A 27,702-nucleotide genomic window follows, 5' to 3' on the forward strand; every position below is an offset into this window, starting at 1 on the left:
CGGCCCTTCCATTTTTGCTTAGTTCTTAGATACACAATCTGGGTATGCGTGTGCAAAGAAGCGGCTTTATTCAGTCGTGAGAGACGGGCGCCTCGCAGTCGAGGTGTAGATGATCGTGGCGGCTGGAGATCAGAAAGGGGAGTACCGAAATCGCCGGGTCAGTAAAAGAACCTTCAGGCCTCTCCCAATCCGCCCCGGGCTCCGAATCCGCCCACCTCAGCCTCCAGCCTATAAAATGCGAGGTTGGCGGGTTGTGCTTATCCTGTTTTGTTAAGGGAGAGTTGTGGCCCGGCTGCGGCGAGCGGGAATACTTCGTCATGGCACCTATTGGAGGGAGCTCTAAAGCAAAGAAGGTAAAAAGGACAAGTGGCCGTTCGGGACGCATTTTCTCTATTCTCTTTTGCGGGGAACGAAAAGCAAGGAAAGCGCCCCTCTCGGTTGGCGAGGTTGCATCGTAATAAACAAAGTATTATTCCTCTCCTGCGAGGCCCGTTGGGAGGCTCTTGCAAACTTCTGGAAATTAGAAGAATAGAAGCGGTGGCGAGGAATGGTTTCGACTGGTTAGAAGAGGAAATTATCAACCACGAGTTGAGGCAAATGAATGCCAACTATTTTTTCTCACTTGGCTCTTTCACTGCAAGATTACTGCTACGGTTAGATCTGTAGCATAAAACAACCGGGGGTACATAAACCTTGTTCCGATATTCTTTGTCCTGATTTTTTTTATATATATTTTGTGATGCATATAACGTTTTCTTGTATAATATTTATAGAAGTTAATGTGGGCTGATTTTAATTGATGGCAGAAATAGCTGCCCAATTGTATTTCCTGCATTTGGGAAAAGATAGTTATATACACTTTCCCTAGTTCTAATTTATGCATCCACAGATTTATGACATAGCAGTCCCATTGTGGGACAATCAGGATTCCGGATAAAGCTGGTTCAGTCAAGATTGACAGCTGAGTCACAATTTCTATATACTGAAATACATATTTGTAAATGCAAAAATTGGAATTTTTCTCCTTTTAGAGAGGAGATGCATTGTTGACTGCTTTAAAACCACACAACATGTAAATAAAAATTAATATTTTTTCTATTATGAGTAGAACTTATAAGAAAAGTTATATAAGCTAAAGGACTGACTCTGATAAAAGGTGATTACTCTTTGTGAAGTGATAAATTTAAATGAAAGTCACTGAAGAAAACATAGAAGGATTATTTGATAAAATCAATGAAACTTTTAATAGTACAAAAAACACAAATTTTTGTAAGAGTAGTGGGAATCATCAGCAAAATTTAGATAAGTTGAAAGTTAATAAAACCAGAGGGTTAACAATTAGTATTAAGAGAGATTCTTCATGAAAAATCCTGTTGCTTCACAAGTTTTCCATGTGATTCTTACTTTCTTCATCAGAATAGTTAATTTCATCATATATAATTGAAATTATTTGGTCACTTTTTGATTAATGTATTTCCATGGTGTTAGAGTGAGATCCAATACATACTATTTTCATTTGTGAACCAGAGTTTTATAAGTTTAATCTGATCAAGTAATCCTCTGGAAAAAGAAGCTAAAAGGTGTGTGTGTAGAGGCAAATTCAAGAACATTTGAATCTGATAGTAAACAGCAAATTTCTGCAGCTATGAAAAGTAACAGGACAGCTGTCATAACTTATGAGGATGATATAGAGGGCTAAATAATCTCAATGGTATTTTGCCATTCCTTTGAGAATAGTTCAATATAAAACATTTTAGGAAAATATAACTTCAGAAAGCAGACCAGACACTTCTCTTACTGACTAGGAAAAACACCAAGAAGCAATTTCAGCCTACTGATGATCATGATAGTACCTTCAGGAAGAGTTGAAAGAGACCCCTAGCTGAAATCCATTTCTGTAGAGCAGTGGCCCCCAATCTTTTGGAAACCAATGACTGGTTCTGTGGAAAGAGGTTTTTCCATGGACTGGAGGTAGCATGGTTTTGCATACTGCCTATATCCCATGGATTTTTTTTTTTTTTTTTTTTTTTTTTGTTTACATTTATACCCCGCCCTTCTCCGAAGACTCAGGGCGGCTTACAGTGTATAAGGCAATAGTCTCATTCTATTTGTATATTTTTTTTTTACAAAGTCAACTTATTGCCCCCCCAACAATCTGGGTCCTCATTTTACCTACCTTATAAAGGATGGAAGGCTGAGTCAACCTTGGGCCGGGCTCGAACCTGCAATAATTGCAGGCTTCGGTGTTCTTAATAACAGGCTATTACCAGCCTGAGCTATCCGGCCAGGGATGGGGCTTTGCTTGTTTGCGCAGACCAGTTTCTGGCATGCTGCAGCCGGTGCTAGTCCACGGATCAAGGTTGGGGACCCTACTGTAGGGTAGATATTCATGACCTGTATGTACCCTTGTCTGATTCAGTATATAGCTTTGGATAAGTTCCTCTGTCTTTTTACATCTAGTTAAAGAAAATTTGTAAACAATCCATCTGTTCTGGTCTCTTTCTGCACACAGAATAAAGGATTTCTCCCTTTAGAACTCACAATGTTTGGCAGACAGGGTAGTAAGTATGTTTGTACTGGAATAGTTCCTCAAATTATGACTTGGAAAATTCCAAGAATCTTTACAAGACGTTAACACTCACCAGAGTTCCAGTAATCGTATTAGGCAAAGTTATTCTGTACCAACCACTTTCTTTGGTTAGGAAGCTGATACCAGAGTTAGGATAAACTCTGAAATCATGTAATCAGTTGTTTGCAGTCTGATTCCTCTTTCTTTTATATCTAATTCTACTCATACATTTTTACAGACATGGTAAATATTTCTTACTGAACACTACAGCGGTTGTAAGTCAAGAACAAATTTAAATTCTGACTCCGTATGTTGACAGTTAAAGTCTTCTCTAAATATTCTGGAATTGTATATTGCCAAACGGAGTAAAAAGTACATTAAAAAGACAAATTTTCCTATAGTTTCTTTAGTTTTTGCTATAGAGTAGTAGAGTTCTCTTCCAAAAATGCCTTTGAACTAGAAACCTAGTGGGTTTCTTAGCTTTTGTGTCCATGCACTGAAGATGATAAATAAGATATAAAAAGTATGCAATTGCAATGGTGGGATTCAAATAATTTAACAACCGGTTCTCTGCCTTAATGACCTGCTGGGTGGGGGTGGCCATGATGGGCATGGCCAGGGGGTGTGACAGGCAGCACTTGGCCTCCTGCTGCCCCTTGGGAGCAAAAATGGGCCATGGTGAGCCACACCACACACCCCTGACCCCTTATGGGCCTAGTAGGCCTCCCTGCAGCCTTTGGGAGCAAAAACAGGCTGGGGGGGGCACACTGTACTCCCCTGGTGCCCCATTTTGGGCCTAGTAATCCTCCCTGCACTTACCTGGGAGCCAAAATGGGGTGCGTGGGTACTGCTGGAAGGAGCGGGAAGGGGCCAGCCAGCAATTTAACAACCAGTTTTCCCAAATAGGCCCAAACCGGCTGAATTCCATCCACTGTAGAACTGGCAACTATGCTCATGGCAGTTGATACCCAATAGGTGACTGAAGCACAAAGAGAGATTTAAATGAATATGTTGGAACGATATTAGTAGATATTTCCTATTTAACAAGCCTGTTCATAAAAATACTAAATATGTCAATACTTAATAATTATTAGAATCTGATAACCTCTGCTTTGGTGATAATAATCCAAGGACTGGTTGGAGAGGAATATAAATTTCTTTAGATTTTTATCCTGCCTTTTTAAAAAAAATATACAACTCAAAGTGGCAACAAATCCTCCTCCTATTTTTCCCACAACTCTATGTGCCATGGTGGCACAGTGGTTAGAATGCGCTACTGCAGGCTACTTCTGCTGTCTGCCAGCTGCCTGCAATTTGGCAGATCTAATCTCACCAGGCTCAAGGTTGAACCATCCTTCCATCCTTCCAAGGTGAGTAAAATGAGGACTCAGATTGTTGGGGGCAATATGCTGACTCTGTAAACCACTTAAAGAGGGCTGTAAAAGCACTGTGAAGCGGTATATAAGTCTATAGTGCCATTGCTATGAAGTGCATTGGGCTGTGACTGGCGGAAAGTCACCCAGTTTGTTTTTCATGCCCAGGGTGGGACTAGAACTCACAATCTCCTGGTTTCTAGGCAAACACCTTAACCACTATACTAAATTGGCTTTCATATATTAGTTACTATATGAATTAGTTTGTCTATATAGCAAATGTATACTATTGTTTGATAATACAATAGTCCTTGATTTATGATTACACAGGTAATCCTGGAGGTATTTTATTTTATTTTTTAATTTATTTTATTTGCATTTATATCCCGCCCTTCTCCAAAGACTCAGGGCGGCTTACACTATGTCAGGCAATAGTCTTCATCCATTTTGTATACTATATACAAAGTCAACTTATTGCCCCCCAACAATCTGGGTCCTCATTTTACCTACCTTATAAAGAATGGAAGGCTGAGTCAACCTTGGGCCTGGTGGGACTTGAACCTGCAATATTGCAAGCAGTTGCTGTTAATAACAGGCTGCATTAGCCTGTTGAGCCACCAGAGGCCCTATGACAGATCAATATGACATTGTATGACAGATCAATAATACCATTCAAACACAACACAACCCCCCAAAAAAGCTATATATAACCCTCTTTCAAAGTGAAGAATTCTACAGAAGCCACCCAATCATTTTTCCTTATGTAGAATTCTTAAATTTAGAGAGCTGCTGCAGCATGCCCACCTATCCCCCCCCCCCAACATACTGGATTCCTAAAGCACTTGGCCTGCCTTGCCTCCCCCCCCCGCCCCCAATTCCAAACATACCTGTTCCACCCCTCAAAATTTATTGCTTACCTATTGAAGATGTGCAAAATTTAGGAGGCTGGGAAGGAGCATATATTGTGAAAGCTGAGCTGATACTGGAGAAAGTAACTTCATTGTCAGCAGACCCATGTCAGGTTACAAAATTCAGGCTTTTCTATTCAGCACGAGAAGGAAACATTTGGGTTTTGTGGAGTAACTCAGCAAAGCAGATTCATTCTTTTAAAGCTGCTTGCTTTGAAAGGTCCACCATCACTACGAATAGTTGTTAAGTGATGGCTACCTGTGCTTCAGTGCTGCCATCAGGTTCACATTCTTTTTTAATGCATTATTGTCATTTTAGGGTATTTTAGAACGGCTAGATGCTGGAGAAATTGTGATTGGTGATGGAGGATTTGTCATTGCTCTCGAAAAGAGAGGTTATGTAAAAGCTGGACCTTGGACTCCTGAAGCTACAGTGGAAAACCCTGAAGCAGGTAATGTATATTTATGTATTCATCAGTTTGAGGAGCTGCCACAAAGAAGAGGGGGTAAAATTATTCTCCAAAGTACCAGAGGGCAGGACAAGAAATAATGGTTAGAAACTGATCAAAGAGAGAAGCACCTGGAATTAAGGAGAAACTTCCGAACAGTAAGGACAATTAACCAGTGGAACAGCTTGCCTCCAGAAATCGTGGGTACTCCATCACTGGAGGTTTTTAAGAAGAGACTAGACAGTCACTTCTCTGAGATTGTATAGGTTCTCCCGCTTGAGCAGGGGGCTGGATTAGAAGACCTCTTAGATGGTCCCTTCCAGCTCTATTCTATTCTAAATCTAAATTGAATATTCTGAATTGGATAGTGTTCTAGTTGTAGAATAAACATATTGCTCCAGTCCAGTTAAAATTAGTTATAGGTAGTCCTAACAGTTCATTTAGTGACTGTTCAGTTACAACAACAGTGAAAAAAGTGACATGACCATTTTTCACACTCATGACTGTTGCAGCATCCCCATGGTCACGTGATTTACATTTGGATATTTGAAAACTGACTCATGATGGTTGCGGTATCCCGGGGTCATGTGACCATCTTTTGTGGCCATCTGACAAGCAAAGGCAATGGGGAAGCTAGATTCACTTAACATTTGTGTTACTAATTCAGCTTAACTTCTTTCAGTTATTCAATCATAATTAGGTAAATACCGTTTGCCACATTCTGTGTGTACTACTGAAAATAGTTCTATTTATATTTCCTGTTTTTATGTATAACTAATTTTGTGATTATGATTAAACAAAAAAAATGGCTTTACTGTTAAATGTGCAGTCTTCCAGATTTTTATGTTTTCCCAATTTCAGAGATACTTTAACAATAGGCTAAATAAAATTACCATCATGTTTAAACTATAGCAGTGTTTCTTAAACTTTTTATTCTCATGACCCCTTCCCACTTTTAAAAATAATAGAGGACCCCAAAAGACACTGTGTTTGTAAGAGTTATATGTATCAATATTTACCAAATTAAAATTAATGCATTCATAGAATATTTAATTACAATATTAAATCCATTAGATATTAGCATAAATATTTTTCATGGAAAAAAACTGACAAGTTTTAACAAATAAATAATAATAATGGAAGAGTGTCATTATTTTACATTTTTGCAAATATCTTCAATATCTGGTAAATAATTTTAATTTCATGGACCCCTAAGAATGTCTTGGGGGACCCCCAGAGGTCCTCTGACTGCATTTTAAAAAAACACTTGCCTACAGCATTTAAACACAGCATTGTTCCTCTCTCCTCCTTTTATAACATAGTATACTGGATTATAAAGAGAAAAAGGAGAGGGGAGAATAGTTTTTCATTACACTGCCATTACCACCAGCAGAAATACAGTACTTGAATTCAGTAGTTTCTTAAGTACCCTCTATGCTTTATGCTAAGAATGTAAAACTCAAGGCCTGCAGGCCGGATCCAGCCCATGGGGTGCTTAGATCTGGCTCGCGGGGCTGCCCTGGAAACATCGAAGGACCAGTTTATGGTGTCTCTGCCAATGAAAAGGGAACTCTCTTCCCCAAACTCTGTTTTCACTAGCAGAAGGTTGCAGGAGGCCATCCCAGCCAAAAACAGAGCTCGCAAGCCCATTTTCGCTGGCAGAGCACTCAGGCTCCACAGGTGCCTCCAACACGAGTGATGTCAAGCTGACCATGCCCACCCCCCCGAGGTCAAACACAACCCTGATGCGGCCCACAGTGAAGTTGAGTTTGACACCCCTGGTTTATGCTGTCAGAAGTGTTATATGTTTCAGTAATTTTCAACAACCCTGCACCCCAGATCATTGGCAAAATCATTCTTCTTTTTAAGAACATCCAGAGAGTTCTGCTGGATCATGTCAAAAGCCCATATAGCCTAACTTTTGGTGGCCAAATACTGCCAAGCAGATGTATTCCAGAAGCTGATAAGCATGGGTGTGATACTCTTTTCCATTCTTGCATCATTGCAACTGAGTTTGAACATTTGTGTATCTAGAGATAGTAAATTGAGATTAATAACTCTTTATTTATTTTATTTATTTATTGGAATTTTCAAACAAAAACGAGAACAAGAATACGAGAATAAAAATACAATGCCAGGGATGATAGGCACATTACTGCACTTATGCACACACCCTCTACTGACCACTTAAGTATGAAGTAAGGTCCACAGAAGTCAATTTGTGACTGAAACGGTGAAAATCTGTAGTTGAGACAACTGAATCAGGTAGGGCATTCCAGACTTTGACAACTCAGAAATCATATTTTTTACAGTCAAGTTTAGAACGATTTACATTGAGTTTATACGATAAAATTGTTCAGCTTCGGGACGGTCTGGACCAAAATTGCGGCAATTCAGACGGGGCGTCTGAGGGCGGTCTTGGTAATATTGTCTGGGATGAGTTTGACCCTGTGGCTCCCGAGGACATGGACAGGCTGTTGGGTAGATTGAATGCCACCACGTGTTTACTGGACCCGTGCCCCTCCTGGTTGGTGCTGGCCACTCAGGAGGTGACACGAGGCTGGCTCCAGGCGATTACGAGCGCTTCCTTGTTGGAGGGGGTCTTTGCGGCCGCCTTGAAAGAGGCGGTGGTGAGGCCCCTCCTCAAGAAGCCTTCCCTGGACCCGGCTGTTTTAGGTAATTATCGTCCGGTCTCCAACCTTCGCTTCGCGGCGAAGGTTGTAGAGAGTATGGTGGCATATCAGTTTCCCCTGCACCTGGATGAAACTGTCTATCTAGACCCGTTCCAGTCCGGTTTCCGGCCCGGTTACAGCACTGAGACGGCTTTGGTCGCATTGGTGGATGATCTTTGGAGGGCCAGGGATAGGGGTTGTTCCTCTGCCCTGGTCCTATTAGACCTCTCAGCGGCTTTTGATACCATCGACCATGGTATCCTGCTGCGCCGGTTGGAGGGATTGGGAGTGAGAGGCACCGTTTATCGGTGGTTCTCCTCCTATCTCTCCGACCGGTCGCAGACGGTGTTGACGGGGGGGCAGAGGTCGACCCCGGGGCGCCTCACTTGTGGGGTGCCGCAGGGGTCGATTCTCTCGCCCCTTCTGTTCAACATCTATATGAAGCCGCTGGGTGAGATCATCAGTGGTTTCAGTGTGAGGTACCAGCTGTACGCGGATGACACCCAGCTGTACTTTTCCACACCGGGCCACCCCAACGAAGCCATTGAAGTGCTGTCCCGGTGTTTGGAAGCCGTACGGGTCTGGATGGGGAGAAACAGGCTCAAGCTCAATCCCTCCAAGACAGAGTGGCTGTGGATGCCGGCATCCCGGTACAGTCAGCTGAGTCCACGGCTGACTGTTGGGAGCGAGTCATTGGCCCCGATGGAGAGGGTGCGCAACTTGGGCGTTCTCCTGGATGAACGGCTGTCTTTTGAAGATCACTTGACGGCCGTCTCCAGGAGAGCTTTCCACCAGGTTCGCCTGGTACGCCAGTTGCGCCCCTTTCTAGACCGGGATGCCTTATGCACAGTCACTCACACCCTCGTGACATCTCGTCTGGATTACTGCAATGCTCTCTACATGGGGCTCCCCTTGAGGGGCATCCGGAGGCTTCAGTTAGTCCAGAATGCGGCTGCGCGGGTGATAGAGGGAGCCCCTCGTGGCTCCCGTGTGACACCTATCCTGCGCAGACTGCACTGGCTACCTGTGGCCTTCCGGGTGCGCTTCAAGGTTTTGGTGACCATCTTCAAAGCGCTCCATGGCATAGGGCCGGGCTATTTACGGGACCGCCTACTGCTACTGAATACCTCTCACCGACCCGTGCGCTCTCACAGAGAGGGACTCCTCAGGGTGCCGTCAGCGAGACAGTGTCGTCTGGCGACACCCAGAGGAAGGGCCTTCTCTGTGGGGGCTCCCGCCCTCTGGAACGAACTCCCTCCAGGACTTCGTCAACTTCCGGACCTCCGAACCTTCCGTCGCGAGCTTAAAACATACTTATTCATCTGCGCAGGACTGGATTAGATTTTAAATTTGTTGGTTTTTAATGGGTTTTTATCATTTATATTGTTTTTAATAATTTGGCTTATTAGAATAAGTTTTTTAATTGTTATTTTAGTCTGTATTTATATGTTTTACTTGCCTGTAAACCGCCCTGAGTCCCTAGGGAGATAGGGCGGTATATAAATATGAAAAATAAATAAATAAATAAATAAATTTAAAGCAGTTGTTCGCGTGCGTTAATAGCCAGAGGCAAAATTGTCCCTGCCAGGTCTTGAAGTGAAATCAAGGGTGATGCTATTATTCTTTACCATTAATTTTGTTTCCCATATTTTACTCAGACTTACTAAAATAAAATATTTTTTTTAAAAAGCAATAAACATTTTGTGAGTGAGATACACTGACAAAAGCTATCTTAAGCTTGTTGTAAACTTTAGGAAAATGTTCTGGAAATCTATTTTTTGGAATTAACATTTTAATTTGCTCAGGAGATACTTCTTCATAAATACCACTTTTACTGAAATTCTATTTATGCATGTACTATTCCTCCCTTCCATTTCAAAAAATAGGGGATCCATGAAATAGTAATGTTGAACGTTGCTACCTGAAATTGGATACTGTCTTGATAATTAGTATATAATAATGACTATATTACATGTAAAACTCTACCTGAAAACACAATTAGTGAACACAATGCCTTATTTATATAATATAGTGGAGGCAAAGCCTGCGTAACATCCAGCTTATGGGCTTTATGAGCCCACCCATCAGCCTTAGGCAGCGTGCTGGGATTTAAAAAAAAAACAACTAACTCACTGCTGCCAAATATTGCTGCCACCAGGAAGGATCTGCAGTCACTGCACAGATTTTCATAGTCACTTCTGCCTCAAAGATATGCTGTTTCATGGTCACTGCTAGGTGCATTGCTGGTGCCACCCTGCTAGTCATCATGCAGCTGATTGGCACACTAGCAAACCTTTGTAAACTGCAATAATTTTTAAGGTGTTAATCTATCCCTTTCTCATGAGTTCATGGAGCCTTTGTGAAGGTTTTTAATTAGATATTATTTTTAACCTTGTGCATGTAGAGGTTTTTCAAATTGATATAAATCACATAAATCACTGTTTTTTTAAGCAGGGAAAAGAAAGTTAGAAACACTGTTTGCCCAAATCAACATCTGTGAAGTGACCCTAGCGTTCCTCCTAATTTAAATGTCTTGTGTATCTGTGTGGACTTACATCTGGAATAATTTAATAATAATTCATCATGTACCATTTACAAGCTGTGATGTGCAAGATTTCTATGAGCTAAAGTAATAATTTTTATAAACAAGTTATTTATGACTTTTTAAATATAGTAACAGAATAATGTTGAGTCATTTAAAAACATTAAATCAAGATACTTCGGACACAAAACGGGACATAGAATCATAGAGGCAATATGGTTGTTAAAAGTTTGCTGCTGGTATAGTGCTAACAGTATGTTTAACTCTTGACTTTGCTTCAATATTTTGTAGTTCGTCAGCTTCATCGAGAATTCCTCAGGGCTGGAGCAAATGTTTTACAGACATTCAGCTTTTATGCCAGTGATGATAAATTAGAGAACAGAGGAAACTATGCAGCTGATAAATTTTCTGTAAGTAGTTTCAACCACTTTTTATTAGTCATTTTGACAAGTAAGTAGAGTTTAAAAAACGTGCATTTAATCTTGATTCTTTTGTGTTGCTATAGTTTAAGCAAAAGTATTCAGGTAGTCTTCGACTTAGGATCACAATTGGAACCAGAACTTTTATCTCTAAGCAATGCAGTTGTTAAATGAACCACACCCAATTTTACAACCTTTTTGTCATGGTCATTCAGTGAACCACTGTGGTCATTAAGCAAACCACACAGTTGTTAAATGAACCTGGCTTCCCCCACTGACTTTGCTTGTTGGAAGCCCCCTTTTGAAGGCAACAAATGGCAATCAAATGACCACAGGACACTGCAGTGCTCGTAAATGCATGGCATTTGCCAGGCATCCAAATTGTGATCACATCACAGTGCAGTTTTAAATTCAAAGTGCAAAAAATGGCCATCAGAAACTTTTTTCAGCACCTGACTTAGAATGAATGTTAAACAAATGGTCGTAAGTTGTAAATACTACTTGTATCTATTGTTAAATCAATATTTAACAACACTAACACTTAATGTTAAACAAAACTTAGTAGCCTAGATTTTTTTTTACATTTTCCCAGTTTCAGGAATGCTTTAACATTAACTGTTAAAAAGAACAAATGGTTGGGCACATTTTCTTTATAATGAGATGAGTCTAGATAAAGTGCTTAATTCTTCTCTACTTGTTTTATAGTGTGTAACTATACCAAACATGCAGTAAGAACTTCAAACATTAATGCTTCAAAATCATTTAGATACCATATTATAAACATGTATGTATATAATATCTAGTATGTGGTTTTTCAACATGTACTTATTGTTTACTTAATTATTTATATGGCCACCTATATCAAACAAATGATTCTGGGCAGCTAACAATAATTAAAAATGCAAAAAACCCAAAATAAATATATGTTCAGCTACTGAGACAAAAAACTAATTACCATACTTCATTGGCTCCAACATTCCAAACCCCATGGTTGAAACAAGGCTTGTCTTTCTGTTCTTTGGAATAGGGTTGCTCTGGGCAATATCAATCTGGTGGAATACCAAAATCATATCTTCTGTGAGGTTGCTATTCCCATTGGTAACTGTTATACAATCTGCAGCTCAATAGAATAGAATAACAGAGTTGGAAGGGAGCTTGGAGGTCTTCTAGTCCAGGGGTCTCCAACCTTGGCAGGCTTTGCTGGCTGAGGGATTCTGGGAGTTGAAGTCCACAAGTCTTAAAGTTGCCAAGGTTGGAGACCCCTGTTCTAGTCCAACCATCTGCTCAGGCAGGAAACCCTATACCATTTCAGGCAAATGGTTGTCCAATCTCTTCTTAAAAATTTATAGTTTTGGAGCATTCACAACTTCTGGAAGCAAGTTGTTTCACTGATTAATTGTTCTAATAGTCAAGAAATTTCTTCTTAGTTCTAGGTTGCTTCTGTCCTTGATTAGTTTCCATCCATAGCGTCTTATCCTGCCTCTCAGGTGCTTTGGAGAATAACTTGACTCCCTCTTCTTTGTTGCAATCCCTGAGATATTGGTATACTGCTATTATGCCACCCTAGGCTTTCTTTTCATTAAACTAGACATACCCAATTCCAGCAATCGTTCTTTATGTTTTAGCCTCCAGTCTCCATATCATCTTTGTTGCTCTTCTTTGCACTCTTACTAGCTGCTTTCTATCATACTACTACTAGTACAGCCTACCACATAGAGATCTCAGCCTCCCTTGCATTTTCTACCTTACTGTAAATTTCAAAATAGAGAAGCCGCAGTGGCGCAGTGGTTAGAGTACAGTACTGCAGGCTACTTCTGCTGATCACTGGCTGCTAGCAGCTTGGCAGTTCGAAACTAACCAGGCTCAAAGTTGACTCAGCCTTGCATCTTTCCTAGGTCGGTAAAATGAGGAGCAGATTGTTGGGGGCAATATGCTGACTCAGTAAACCACTTAGAGAGGGCTGTAAAGTGGTATATAAGTTTAAGTGCTATTGCTATTGCTAGATTGTTCACTGAGATTTGGCAATGCAAACATTCTCCTGCCAATTTTTTTGCCATCTACACTAGTTGCTGGTCTCTTTCTAGATCTAATTCAGAGTGCAGGTTTTGACTTTTAATGCCCTAACAGCTTAAGGACAGATTACCTGAAAAGAATCCCTTCTCATTTATATATCTACCTGGAGTTTAAAAATTGAATAAGTTCTCCTACAGGTGCCCTCACCAAAAGAGGGTAAGTTGGGTCTCTTACAAGGGAGAGAATGGCTTTTTTTTGTGGTGGCACTCCACTTACGGAACTCCCTTGCCAGAAAGGCTTGACTGGCATCCACACTAACATTGTTCTGGCACCTTTCTATTCTCCAAAGGTTTTGAATTGGCCGTTAATTATATTTGAAATCATGTTGTTAAAGTTTTTGAATGAGTGCCTTACAAAACATAAAATTAAAATGGCCTAAAATTCACAAGATCTCAGGTAGTATGGCTTTTAATTTTATTTTTTTTAAATATTGTCTCCCATTCAAGTAGACACTTATTGAACTCTGACATAGGAGAAACTGATGAAAGGAACTCTCATGGATATTAGGATGTATAATGAGATCTACATATGTCTGAACCAGGGGTAGATAATTTTTCCGATGGACCACATGAGGAACTGGAACTGTTATGGACGACTACTGCTCTCAACCCCCCTACTGCCCCTCATTATCTTCAAAAGCTGGACAGGAACAAGGATTGCTTTTGCGCAATATTGAAAGAAAGATAGTATACCACCAGAGGGATTAGTAATTCAAAAAATATTTGACTGCGTGGAAATGGATAAACTCACACTAGAGCTAAAGGGAAAGGATGTCTCAGAATATTGTGGTATGAGAGAAATGGTATAAATGGATAGATAATAGAAATAAGGAATGGAAATGTACATAGAGGAATAGAACGTTTAGAAATAGAATGTATACAATGTATTGAATATTGATTCTAGTTGTATGAATAATGTCACAGATCTGTTAAATATGTAATAGAGATATGTAAAGAGAAAAATGCAATAAAAATAAAATAATAATTAAAAAAAGAAACTGGAAATGATCGAAGTGTTGATCCATTCTGATGTATAAAAGTATGCCAGTTAACACTTGACTTTGTGATTTTGTGGAATTGTTGGCTGATAAAATGCACAATACTTTAACTGGTTTTTTTTTTATTTATTTACATTTATATCCCGCCCTTCTCCGAAGACTCAGGGCGGCTTACAGTGTGTAAGGCAATAGTCTCATTCTATTTGTATATTTACAAAGTCAACTTATTGCCCCACCCAACAATCTGGGTCCTCATTTTACCTACCTTATAAAGGATGGAAGGCTGAGTCAACCTTGTAATATAACTGTGTAATATTTATTTTATTTTTTTCTTACAATATTATGTATATTATTTAATACCCTGTTTTGAAGAGGCCTGAAGACTTAGCTCTTTACCCAGGCCTTTGAGAAGGATAACTGAAGCCTTCTTTTAATCTAGGTTGTTTTTTGTTTGTTTCCACCAGGTTTGTAATTCTGCCATCTACTCTTTTTTTGTTTCTTGTTTTTAATGCCTTGTTTCCATGTTTTCAAACACTTGTAAACCACTAACAGTCACTGGGAGTTGCGCAGCATGCATATTTAAATAATGATAATAAAAATTAGCACTTCCATCTTTTCATACCATTAGGGCCAGAAAATAAATGAAGCTGCTTGTGACATTGCGAAAGAAGTTGCTCAAGAAGGTGATGCTTTGGTGGCTGGAGGTGTTAGTCAAACACCTTCATACTTAAGCAGCAAGAGTAAAACTGAAGTGAAAGCAATCTTTCGAAAGCAGTTGCAAGTTTTTATCAAAAAAGAGGTGGATTTCTTGATTGCAGAGGTAAATAAATTTACTGACAAATGATAAGTATTGCTTATCTGGGGACAAAGACTTTGTTGCTTTGTAATGGAAATATCAATGCTTTGGAGCATCAGAATCTATTACTATCTTTATTTTATTTGTACTCTTAATGACATAAGGACAGACGAGGCAAATAGGATTGCAGTGAGGAAGAGACTTGGCAAAGCTTTATTGCACAAGAAAGCTTTAATTTGTGCAAAGTCTGTACATCTCCTAGTTGAATTGTATTTTACCTCAGTTCTATTTTAAATTCTAAGACCTTTCTTGATAATATGATACATGCACAGACAAACAAACCCACATACATATATGGATATATTTACATCCTTCCTTTGGCATGGTAACCCAGGCCTCAAACTAAAGCATTGAATCGAAGTGGTTAGAAAGTTGTCACGCTGAATTAAGAAAAATCACGAGTAGTTCTAAGATTTAACTAAGTTACTATATGGTTAAAGATATCTTTGGTAGTATGGGTGGGAAAGGAACAACTTGCCACAACCAACTTGCTGTAGAAAACTGACTGTGACCAACTCACCACGGCCAACTCGCCACAGCCACCTCATCACAGCCAACTTGCAGTGGGCGAAATCACCACGGCCAGCTCACTGCAAGACAATTTGTTGTGGGACAATTTAACAATTTTATTTAATTATTTAAAATAAATACAAATTATTTTAATTTTTGCCATTCACATTTCATTCTGTCCCTCCTTTTGCCTCCTTTCTTTAATGATTCTATTCTACCATTTCTTTCATATTAGTACAACTTTTGTCCTGCAGCTAGTTGGCTATGGTGAGTTGGCCGTGGCAGGTTGGTCATGGCGACATGGTGAACTGTGGCAAATTGTCATAGACAATTCAGGTAGCCCTTGACTTACAACTATTAAGTGACCGTTTGAAGTTACAACGGCACTGAAAAGTGACTTATGACTGTTTTTCACACTTATGACCATTGTAGCATCCTCATGGTCATGTGATCACTTTTTGTGCCTCTGACAAAAATAGTCAATGGGAAGCCAGATTCACTTTACAAAAACGTGTTACTAACTTTAACAGCTGCAATGATTCATTTAACACCTGTGGCAAGAAATGTTTTGTGACATGGGGCAAACTTACTTAACAATGGTTTTGCTTAGTAATGGAAATTTTGGACTGAATTGTGATCATAAGTCAAGGACTATTTGTAAATATCTGGAGCTATTCTTTAAAAACAACTTGGCTTCTTATTTTTATCTTGACATATTGCATTTTTTTTCCAATTAAAAAATGTTCCTCAACTTGTTTTGTAAATTCTTTTTGTAAATTGTTGCTAGTATTTTGAACATGTTGAAGAAGCCACATGGGCAGTTGAAACTTTAAAAGAATCTGGATTGCCAGTTGCAGTTACTCTGTGCATTGGCCCAGAAGGAGACATGGATGGTGTACCACCAGGAGAATGTGCTGTTCGACTTGTTACTGCTGGTAAGATGTTACTTTCATTATCAATTTTGATTCAAGTTTCAATTCTGGCAATTTCATGGATGTATCCATATAATTTTATTGGCAATAATATAGAAGCGATTTGCTGTTGCCTTCTGGGACACTTTTCCCACTTTCCAAGGTAGCCTATGTTCTGATATTTCTATCCAAGAATTAAAAGAGTTAAAGAAAAACATTGTGCTTCTATTTCTCAATTTTTGGGGGCTTTTTAGTGGTTTTCATCATGACAGAAATATAGATTCTTACCATTTTTAAGGTGATTTCATTCATGCATCTTTAAAGTGCAGTTAGTTTTACAAAATATTAAAAGAAGTGAATGCTGGGCATTATGTTTAAAAATCCTGATCCTGAAAAGTATTACAGAAAATGTTGTTTCTTGTTTCTTAGGAGCTTCTATTGTTGGAGTAAACTGCCACTTTGATCCAACTACTTGTCTTAGAACTATAAAACTCATGAAGGAAGGTTTGGCAACTGCAAAACTAAAAGCACACCTGATGGCACAGCCACTTGCTTTTCATACCCCTGATTGTGGGAAGCAGGGTTTCATTGATCTACCAGAGTTTCCTTTTGGTAAGATTTCATTGCTCTTTTTTTGTGGTTATCAAGGTAGGAGAAAAATAGTGCAAAAATATTAAAATCACATATATTCTGGGATTAAAACTGCACACATAATTTTAGAGAAGATTTGCATATGGTTGGTCTGAAATGAAATCTACACTGTCTTGCTTAGAATGCAAGTAAATATTGAATAACTTAAACCAAAATAAAGAAATTTTTCAAGAGTAACTTAAGGTGCAAGTATGTATAATTTAGATTAGATAGTGATTATTACTTCACATATACTTTAACTAGAACTGGCACAGGTACATTAAAATACGCTTGGATGGTAGTTTTGGATGTTTGGATGGTAGTAGGGGGAAATGAGGGAGTTTACATTATTTGAATTTGCCCAAGGATGGAAACCAGTTGAATTAGCTATTTCCACAACTCTTCCAGTTAAAGTATATTTTGAATTTTCCCTGGGGATGTTGGGCCTGTATTTAATAAATATAGGGATTGATGAAAAGAGTACAAAAATGCTATTAAATTGGGGTGGGGGACCCTGCAGCATTAAACTTAGAGAAACCAAAAGCTGAGTGGAAAGGATTGTTACCAGTAGTTTGTAAATAGAAGGCAACTCCTCAAAGTGATTTTAAGTAATTTTAAGATTTGGTCAACCTTGTGGCAGGAGATCATTCCCAAAGTTGGAGCCCCTCATGATAATGTCTGGAAATTTTTTAGAAGCTAAAGTAGAAGTAAATAAATGCATAATTACCTAACTTGGTTCGTGGAGGTCAAAGGAAACATCCTGAGGATAATGCTAAAATTTTATTGGCTCGGTATATAATATTAACTGAATATTACAGTGAATATTTAAAAATTTATATCATTACAGCTTTGGAGCCAAGAATTTTAACCCGATGGGATGTTCACAAATATGCAAGAGAAGCTTACAATTTAGGGATCAGATATATTGGCGGATGCTGTGGATTTGAACCATATCATATCAGAGCAATTGCTGAGGAGCTGGCCCCAGAAAAGGGTTTTTTACCCCGTGCATCTGAAAAACATGGTAGCTGGGGGAGTGATTTGAGTATGCATACTAAACCGTGGGTTAGAGCTAGGTAAGTGTACTTTTAATTTTGGTAATAAAATAATTGATTTAAAATATAGTTACTCTTCAACTTCCAATTGGGATTAGAAATTTTGTTGCTAAATGATGTGGTGGTTAAAATTATCTCTCTGCTACCATCCAGTGGTTGCCTGGATTTTTGCAGCTCAGATATTGAAAACTCAATAGAGCCAGCCCATATATTATCTCTCTGCAGCCATCCAGTTGATAAACTGAAAGTTTTGAGGTCATTTGTTCCAGACACCTGTCCTATTGTGGAACCCATTATTAAGAGATGCCCCACAGAAAACTATCGCTAATTGGCTTTGTTTGTTTGTATTTAGGGCTAGAAAAGAGTACTGGGAGAATGTGTTACCTGCTTCAGGTCGGCCATATTGTCCCTCACTGTCAAAGCCAGATGATTGGGAAGTAACCAAGAGCGATCTGATACAGCAGAAAGACGCAACAACTGAACAACAGCTGAAAGAGCTTTTCAAGAAACAAACATTCAAATTCAAAACTGTACCTTAAAATTAGCAGCAATTTAATAGCGATAAAATTACAATCATTATTAAATGAAGAGATGATACAGGCAAATGTAATTCATAGACCTCAAACATTATCTACTTTTTCCCCACATGGTTATACAGACAGAAAAGATTCCTCATCTTTGATCCTATTGAAATAATTTTATTAAATACCGTAGGACCGTCCAAATGAAAGAAAGCAGATAAGACACTCTAGCTAAGCTAGTAAAGGTTTTTTAAACTATGCTGGCTGGCTCACTGCAATTAGAAACTGTATAAGGCCAAATTGTGATCATCTTTCCTTTGGTTCCAGTGTTGTAGTTTTGAGACTTCCATAGAAGCACAACACAGTCATGTAGATTCCTGATTACTCTGACATACCACCACCCCACCAGTACCCAGCTTTGGCCATTTCTGCCAAGGGTTCCATAGATGAGTCATGCTTGTGGAACCTTAGTAAAAATTCCATTATATAAAAGGATTATTTCTTCAATGGCAAGTGCTAGCTCCAGATTTGTGCTTTTAAGTCACACTGCATTCAGTTACATTTCCTTCCCAAAGCCTGGATTTAGATTGTAGGCAAAGTATGAGTGCATTTTAGGTTAGATACAATTTAGCTTCAGCTGGGTTGCTAACATAGTTTTTGGGGGTGGGACTTTTATGTGGAGCAATGTTTAGCAAAATACCAAGGTACTAAAAACAGGTATGTTTTCAGTCTCTGATGTTTTCAGTCAACCATCCTCTGACAGATTAAATATATGTTGCCCATTCATGAAGCCAAATAGGAAAACTTATTCCTACAATAATGATTTTTTAAACTTACTTGTTTGATTTACATTTAAGCGGAGCCATATTAAACTTCGGTGCTGTTTTCTTGTTTGGCAGAGGATTCCTATACTGTATTTTAGGGCAGATGTACAAATACTATTCTTGATTTAGAAGTTCTTAAAATTATATGTTTATAGTTAAAGCAGTTCACTCTTCTGAGATGGACAAATAAAATTAATAAAAATTATTGCCAGTTGTACTCCTTCCTTATTAGCTTTTCTGGGCAAAAATAATTAAGAATGTTTAGATTTGGTTAAACTAAAATAAAATGTGTACTTGTTAGTCCACACCATAGTTAACTATTTTGCTAAGGCTGTTACTGAGTAACTCAATTGTAATACAGTACAACACTACAGAGAACAGTGCTGTAATTCCTAGCAACAGGAGAGTTTCAACTAAACTGTAATGTAACTAACAATAAGTGCTTGAGATGATCTTGTTTATTCATTGCATCATGTATATTTTGCACACTTTTTCTGCATGACAAAGACACTCGGGTATGTCTGGCAAATAAGAATAAAGAATTGTCAAGTCAGTAAAGAAATGGAACAGCTCCAGAAATAAATAAGGTTGGGGGTTACTGATGTATTTCTAATAGTTCTTCTGACCTACTAAGTTCAGATTTGACAGATATCTATCTTATTGTTTGGTAATGATATATCTCTTTTTTAAATTAGCACAGGGCTAATAAACTAATACAAATCATGAATATAATACTTCTCTATTTTATATAAACCTAATAATATAGTGTAGACCTGGGCATTTTATGGCCCACGGGCCACATCTGGCCCTTGTCTGGCCTGTGGCATGGGCAGCAGCGGCAATGGAGGGCAGGGTAGTGGCAGGGGGTAGTGGCAGCCCTCCAAAACAGTTCCAGTTTCTCTTATGGCCTCTTGGAAAAAAGAGATATAAAGTATCAAACTTGACACATTTGGGTATTTTAAATACACCACTCAAAAAAAATAAAGGGAACACTTAACACAATGTAACTCCAAGTCAATCACACTTCTGTAAATCAAACTGTCCACTTAGGTAGCAACACTGATTGACAATCAATTCCACATGCTGTTGTGCACATGGAATAGACAACAGGTGGAAAGCAGGCAGTTAGCAACACATCCCCAATAAAGGAGAGGTTCTGCAGGTGGTGACCACAGACCACTTCTCAGTTCCTATGCTTCCTGGCTGATGGTTTGGTCATTTTTGAATGCTGGCGGTGCTATCACTCTAGTTGTAGCATGAGACGGAGTCTACAACCCACAGAAGTGGCTCAGGTAGTGCAGCTCATCCAGGATGGCACATCAATGTGAGCTGTGTCAAGAAGGTTTGCTGTGTTTGTCCGCATAGTGTCCAGAGCATGGAGGCACTACCAGGAGACAGGCCAGTACATCAGGAGACGTGAAGGAAGCTGTAGGAGGGCAACAACCCAGCAGCAGGACCACTACCTCCGCCTTTGTGCAAGGAGGGACAGGAGGAGCACTGCCAGAGCCCTGCAAAATGACCTCCAGCAGGCCACAAATGTGCATATGGCTGCTCAAACGGTCAGAAACAGACTCCATGAGGGTGGTATGAGGGCCCAATGTCCACAGGTGGGAGTTGTGCTTACAGCCCAACACCGTGCAGGACGTTTGGCATTTGCCAGAGAACACCAAGATTGTTAACTTCGCCACTGGCACCCTGTGCTCTTCACAGATGAAAGCAGGTTCACAATGAGCACGTGACAGACGTGACGGGGTCTGGAGACGCCGTGGAGAACGTTCTGCTGCCTGTAACATCCTCTAGCATGACCGGTTTGGCAGTGGGTCAGTAATGGTGTGGGGTGGCATTTCTTTAGGGGGCCGCACAGCCCTCCATGTGCTCGCCAGAGGTAGCCTGACTGCCATTAGGTACCGGGATAAGATCCCCAGACCCCTTGTGAGACCATATGCTGGTGCGGTTGGCCCTGGGTTCCTCCTAATGCAAGACAATGCTAGACCTCATGTGGCTGGAGTGTGTCAACAGTTCCTGCAAGACGAAGGCATTGATGCTATGGACCGGCCCGCCCATTCCCCAGACCTGAATCCAATTGAGCACATCTGGGACATCATGTCTTGCTCCATCCACCAATGCCACATTGCACCACAGATTGTCCAGGAGTTGGGGGATGCTTTAGTCCAGGTGTGGGAGGAGATCCCTCAGGAGACCATCCGCCATATCATCAGGAGCGTGCCCAGGCATTGTAGGGAGTCATATAGGCACATGGAGGCCACACGCACTACTGAGCCTCATTTTGACTTGTTTTAAGGACATTACATCAAAGTTGGATCAGTCTGTAGTGTTGTTTTCCACTTTAATTTTGAGTGTAACTCCAAATCCAGACCTCCATGGGTTGCTCAATTTGATTTCCATTGATAATTTTTGTGCGATTGTGTTGTCAGTACATTCAACTACTGTACATTGTCTTGTTTAAGTGTTCCCTTTATTTTTTTGAGCAGCTAAATATGTGTCTAAAGTTTTGGATGTACAATTTATCACACAATTTATGCATATATTTTTTTAAAAAATTAAATTATTATATAAAATTTAATATGCCAAATAGCCATAAGAGGAAAAAACCCTCCAAATTAGAGCAGTATCTTTATTAGGCTAAAAGTTAATTTTTTTTTTATGTTCGTGGAAACTTTTATTTAAGAAACTTACCAGAGGTAGAGATTGAACTCTTAAGAAACCTATTTTGTAACTAAATACAAATATGAATTGCACTTTTTATAAAATGTTTAATCAACCCTAAAATCATTCAATTAAAAGAAATCTGCATATGTGAAGAAGAAAAAAAGATCATAAGCAGGGAAAAAAACCCAGGTAAAGGAAAGTAAGTTGAAATGCATACCTGTATATGTGTAAGGAAATAATATAGACATTCAATACCATGCATATTTATGTATAATACCTTATTACTATAACGAAGTACATAAGTACATAATTTGAGTACATAAGGAACTCAAATTTACAGGACTGTTACATTGTAGTATTGGATGCAAATTGCTTCTAGTACTTAAAATTTTTAGAGAGAGTGGAGAGAGCTAACAAATGTTTTTGGGGAGCCAGTGAATGGTCTTTTTTTTTTTATCTCAGGTAAACATAACTACTAGGTAAACATAACTGCTATGTATTTCTTTTGAATCAAGCCTTTACATCTGACCGTTATCAAAGTTTGACCATTATCAAAGTTTGACCATTATCAAAGTTTTCAAGATCAAGTGATCTCAGGTTTGTTCTTGTATCTATTAATAATTACTGTTGGATAGTAAATATATAAAATTCAGAATGCAATATCTTGGACAGAGAAATAATCCTTGGACAAACTGGTCAACCCAGAACAAAATAATATATAGCATTTTAATTTAAATACTACAATTTAAAAATATGTTTTATATTACTGCTGCACAATTTCATGAAATGTAATACAGTAACTTGAACATTCACATTGTAGCAACCTTTTCCAAAAATAGAACAAAAGCTCTTTGTGCTAAATGACCAGAAGCCAAAAAATTCTTGAATACATCTTGTCTACAAGAATCCAAAACCAGTTTTCCTATAAAGCTGCCATCATGGAAGATAATTTTTTCATATCTTGTAAAAAGACAAATAAATATGAGTATTAATTATATAATTATATCTTCAATATAATTATATCTTCAAAAGTTTTTGTCCTAAGAATTACTTAATTACATTAGCTAGCCAGATGAATTTCCAGAGGATTCAATGTACAGTGTTTCTGAAGTCCAGAATTTGGTAGCTTCTGGTACAAAATGGCTGGATCAATGTTGGTAGTTAGAAAAATGATTACATCTCAACTGGGCCAGTAGCAAATGCGTTTGGAATTCTTTGTGTATTGCAGCTAATTTTAGTATTCCTATTTGTTGCTACTGTTGTTGAAAGAGTTATCTGGACAATCATGAAGATGATGGGTACATTTCAAAAGAGTTTACTGTCACTTGTATCTTTTATCTGCTTGTGCCACAATTTTTTACTTAAGAGGTTCCCTGAGCATTTAGGGGAGGAATTGATTGATACAGTTGTTGCCAGAAAATGACCTTATAGGGCTGCTGTAGGAGTTGGAAAAATCCTGACAACCTACATTTCTTTAATTCTTTGCTGCCACCTTGTGGTTGCCTATCCCAGTTATAGCAACCTTGCCTTTTGTTATTCCCTTCCCCCAGTATTTTTTGAGCAATATCCATGTCTCCCTAATTTCAGTTTGAACCTAATAGTTCTTGAGGAACATCTCCGCATGACATTACCTTCCTCTTAATCCCAACTCATAGACAATAACAGCCAACTTAATGAGACAGTCTGAGCTGGAGAAGTTTCAGATGGTTGAACAAGGATATGGACAAGGTCCTTGCAGCTGTGAGCTAAGCCATCTATGTTCTGGATCCTGCTGGTTGGTTATGGAGTCATGGGAGATCGCATATGGCTGGAACCAAATTAATGCTTCTTTGCAGGAGGGGATGGTACCACTTACCTTCAATGAGGCCATGATGCACCCCTACTCAAGAGGCTATCCAATGGTTTCAGCCACGTTAAGCAACTTTTGTCCTATGTCCAACCTTTTTGGAAAAGACTATTGAGAGGGTAGTTGGCACACAGCTTCAGAGTGCCCTGAATGAAGCAGATTATCTGGATCCTTTTCAATCTGGGTTCAAGCCATAGAACAACACTGAGATGGCATTGGCGATGCTTGCTGCCAATCTCTGAAAGGTTCAAGATGTGGTGGTGCAACTCTCCTGGGTCTTCTGGATCTTTCAGCAGCTTTCAATAAAATCCTTCTGGACTGATTCAGGAGACTGGGAGGAGGAGGACCGTTTTGTGGTGATTCTCCTCCATTCTCTCTGGCCAGGTCCACTTGGTATTGGTGGACAAGAAGAGGTCAAGGAGCAGGATCCACTCAGCTCCTGTAATGGCTTTATGATGCAGCCTCTTCTCCTCTGGTCAACTGTCATGGATAGTGCTTGATAGGCCACTCATATACTAGGGAATAATATATTGTAACTGAAAAAATATTCTCCCCAATACCTGAACTATAGGAGCACTGAGGTTGATTTATGAGGTGGACAGGAGCTTCTTAGTTCTGACAGTCAGCTACTATCCTGGTCATCAGTAAAACTTGCCTTTTTTTCTCAGACCCAGCCACATTAGAGAAAATGCTTGGTTGCTGTTTTACCCACCAGCAGGGGTATCAGTTGAATTGGGAGAGAGCAAATTTATGCTGGCATATTTTGTGTCAGCTCCCAGAGATAAAAACAGAACATTAAACTGTTTGTGCCCTCTGAATTCAAGCCTTTATTTGGCAAGAAATAAACCTCCTGAGGTGAGATTGGTATTTATTTACCATATGAAGATCTCTGTATGATTTAGTTGTCAAATTTTCTTGATTAAAATGAGCAAACATACTGTAGCTTTAAGAGAAGTAAACTGTTGGAATTAATTCCAGAGATGTAGCTATATTGCTCTGTTACAACCAAACACAAAGAGGTCACTCATCTTAAAACAGAGGTAGGCAACTTTTCAGTTCTGTGGCCCACATATGATAGTGAGTTGCAAAATACACATGTACACATAAATATGCATTGAAATGCACACTTGTATGTAGATGTGCAGCCCTGCCATTTTAGACATTTTTAGATACATAAAAATCTGTATTTTCTTCTGTATTTTCATAGGATTTGAAACAAGATTCTTTTTTTATGTTTTATTAATAAACCAAATAGTTAATTTTGGATTTACAAATTTAATTTTGGTCCTGTCTTTATAAGAGTTATTTGCAGCTAGATAACCATTTTCCATTCTTTCCTGGACAGATAACCCCCAAAGCGCAAATTTTAAAAAGAATTGTAAAGTAACCTTTTCCCTCTACTGAATGCATTATCTCTCTAGCAGTGGTGGGTTGCTACTGGTTCGGTCCAGATCTTGCGAACCGGCAGTAATGGCAGCGGGAGGCTCCATCCACTCGCCCGGACTTTATCACGGAAGCGCCATGTGCACTCCCATTGCAAACCAGTAGAAAAGGTAAGTTGGAACCCACCCCTGCTCTCTAGGTATTTCTGCATTCTAGGATATTGGCTTAACATCTACTGTCTCTCTCTCTCTCTCTCTCTCTCTCTCTCTGTGTGTGTGTGTGTGTGTGTGTGTGTGTATGTATGTATGTGTGTGTGTGTGTGTATATATATATATATATATATATGTCTTTGGTTATTCGGGTTTTCTCCCGCGTAAAATTGGAAGTGTCTTGGTGACGTCTCAACGAAATCCCATTCGTCATCACCAGGCTAGGTGTTGACCTCACCCCATTCCTAAGAGGACCATAAGGGGCGTGCATAAGCGCACAAATGTGCCTACCGTTCCTGTCCTATTGTTTTTCTTTTCTTCTTCCTATATATATATAGATGCTTATACCTCCCAATATTTACTCATATATATGTTTATATACTATAAAATCTTTTTATATGATGTTGTCACAAAATAAATAAATAAATAAATAAATAAATAAGCTGTAAACACCTAGCCTGGTGATGACGAATGGGATTTCGTCAAGACGTCGCCAAGACACTTCCAATTTTATGCGGGAGAAAACCCGAATAACCAAAGACCTACATACAAACACCCGCAAAAACCTCAGAAAACATATATATATATATGTAGGTCTTTGGTTATTTGGGTTTTCTCCCGCGTAAAATTAGAAGTGTCTTGGCGACGTTTTGACGAAGTTTCATTCGTCATCTTCAGGCTTCAGCTTCGTGCTTCTGGGAGCAATGTGTGATTGCAGCTGTTTCTTCCTTTTTAACTGCTAGTGGGGGTTTGAACTGATTGGGTGGGAGCTTGGCTGTGCTCTGATTGGCTGGGGGTGTGTCCTGTTTGGGTGGGGGCTTGGTTGTACTCAGATTAGTCTGAGTTGCAGGGGGATTTGAGCTGGTGAGCTGCATTGCTGTTGTTTGGCTTCGTGTTCGTGGTCGTGCTATATCTTCATAGTGGGTGTCAGTCTGCTGCATGTATGGATTGGAGGGGTTTGAAATGGCTAATGTTGCAGCTGTGGTCTGTGTCAGGCCTGAAAACCATACTAGACTTTAGGGTTCCAGACGCTGCCACATTTTTCCCCTGAGGGGAAGAAGGGGGGTTGAGGGGTATGGTAACATTCTTCAAGTGGTCAAGGTCGGATGGTGTTCACATCTGCAGGAGGAGTGGCAAGAAGATATTCAAATAAACTGGGAGAACGTGGGACCATGTGACCAGCAAAGGGGTTAGGGGGGTGGGACTCTTGGGGTTTGTATAACTGGGAAAAGAATCCGGAAGTTCAATTTTGGAATTTCACTCATCGTGTGCCAGTTTCCTCATGCTAGTAAAGAACTCTGAAAGACAATGGCTTCTGAGTTTTTTTTATGCAGAAGAGGTTTTTCTGGAACCTTGACATTATTCCAAAACTCTTAACTTTCTTTTGCTTAACGGTACCCTCTCCTCCGCTCAGAGGGGGCCCATTAGGGGGGTGCTGGACCCCAGCCTCCGCAACCTCCACAGCGGTGCAAAGACCCAGCAAAGATGGAAGGGCAGCAAGCTGAAAGTGTGGAAGTAGCACAGAGGTTGGAATCTGAGGACTTAGTCGAAATCACCTACTTCCCATCGGAAGATATGACTCAAAAACCCGAAGTGGTAGAGCCTGCTTGTCAGCTTGGTGCACGGCCCAAAGACTCCGATTCATGGGTAAGCTGTCGTTCGGGAGAAAACATTTCCCCGGGGCAGAATGGAGAGCCCCCTCCCTCTTCTCAACCTCAATGGAGGACAGTAAAACCCGGAGAATCGGGAGAGTCACTGGATTGGGACCTGAGAAACCCCCTGAAATCCCAGTCCCTATTAGACCTCCTGGAAACTTTTGAGCGTTTGGAAGTGAGGCCTCGTATAAGCTCAGCTCACCCACCTCGAGAGCCTTTAGCTCAGCCTAAATTCACCTTCCCTCCCACCAGAGAGAGAGAAATTACTGAAGCTCGAAGCCGTTCCGATGAACGCAGGAGGACCTCCCTTCCCTCCTTCAGACGGCAGGGAGTTCAGGCAGCACCAGGGACTTGGGGGGAATCGCAACTCCCCCCTCCAATTGACTTTTCCCACCAACACAGGCCTACGCTGCCTCCTGCTGCTTCTATTCCTCCCGGTTGGGCATTTTATCCTGGACAAGGATGGATCCAATACCAATGGCAACCAGCAAGTTCAGCACCTTTCTTTCCTGGGGGCCCCAGGCCGATTTTTGCCTCGTCAGCTGAAGCATTTCAAGGACTTCCTTCTCAGCAGCCAGGGGGAATTCCACCCCCCTTTACAACTCAGCAACCAGCCACAATAGCAACGGC

At 39.9% G+C, this 27,702-nt stretch overlaps 1 protein-coding gene across 2 annotated transcripts; it reads left to right on the plus strand.

Moving 5' to 3' along the window:
• Positions 1 to 207: 207 nt before the first annotated feature.
• Positions 208 to 19,514, plus strand: LOC131192943 (betaine--homocysteine S-methyltransferase 1-like). Of its 2 annotated transcripts, XM_058172571.1 has the most exons (8): positions 208 to 353; positions 5,170 to 5,302; positions 10,805 to 10,923; positions 14,631 to 14,822; positions 16,156 to 16,303; positions 16,709 to 16,891; positions 17,757 to 17,985; positions 18,317 to 19,514. In XM_058172571.1, the coding sequence occupies exons 1-8, from the start codon at positions 318 to 320 to the stop codon at positions 18,501 to 18,503; spliced, it is 1,227 nt and encodes a 408-aa protein (XP_058028554.1). In that variant the 5' UTR covers positions 208 to 317; the 3' UTR covers positions 18,504 to 19,514. The 2 variants fall into 2 exon arrangements, with proteins under 2 accessions (XP_058028554.1, XP_058028555.1); XM_058172572.1 differs by lacking the exon at positions 14,631 to 14,822.
• The last annotated feature ends 8,188 nt before the right edge of the window (positions 19,515 to 27,702 follow it).

Source organism: Ahaetulla prasina, chromosome 2 (genome assembly GCF_028640845.1).
Source record: "Ahaetulla prasina isolate Xishuangbanna chromosome 2, ASM2864084v1, whole genome shotgun sequence".
Classification (NCBI taxonomy): domain Eukaryota; kingdom Metazoa; phylum Chordata; class Lepidosauria; order Squamata; family Colubridae; genus Ahaetulla; species Ahaetulla prasina.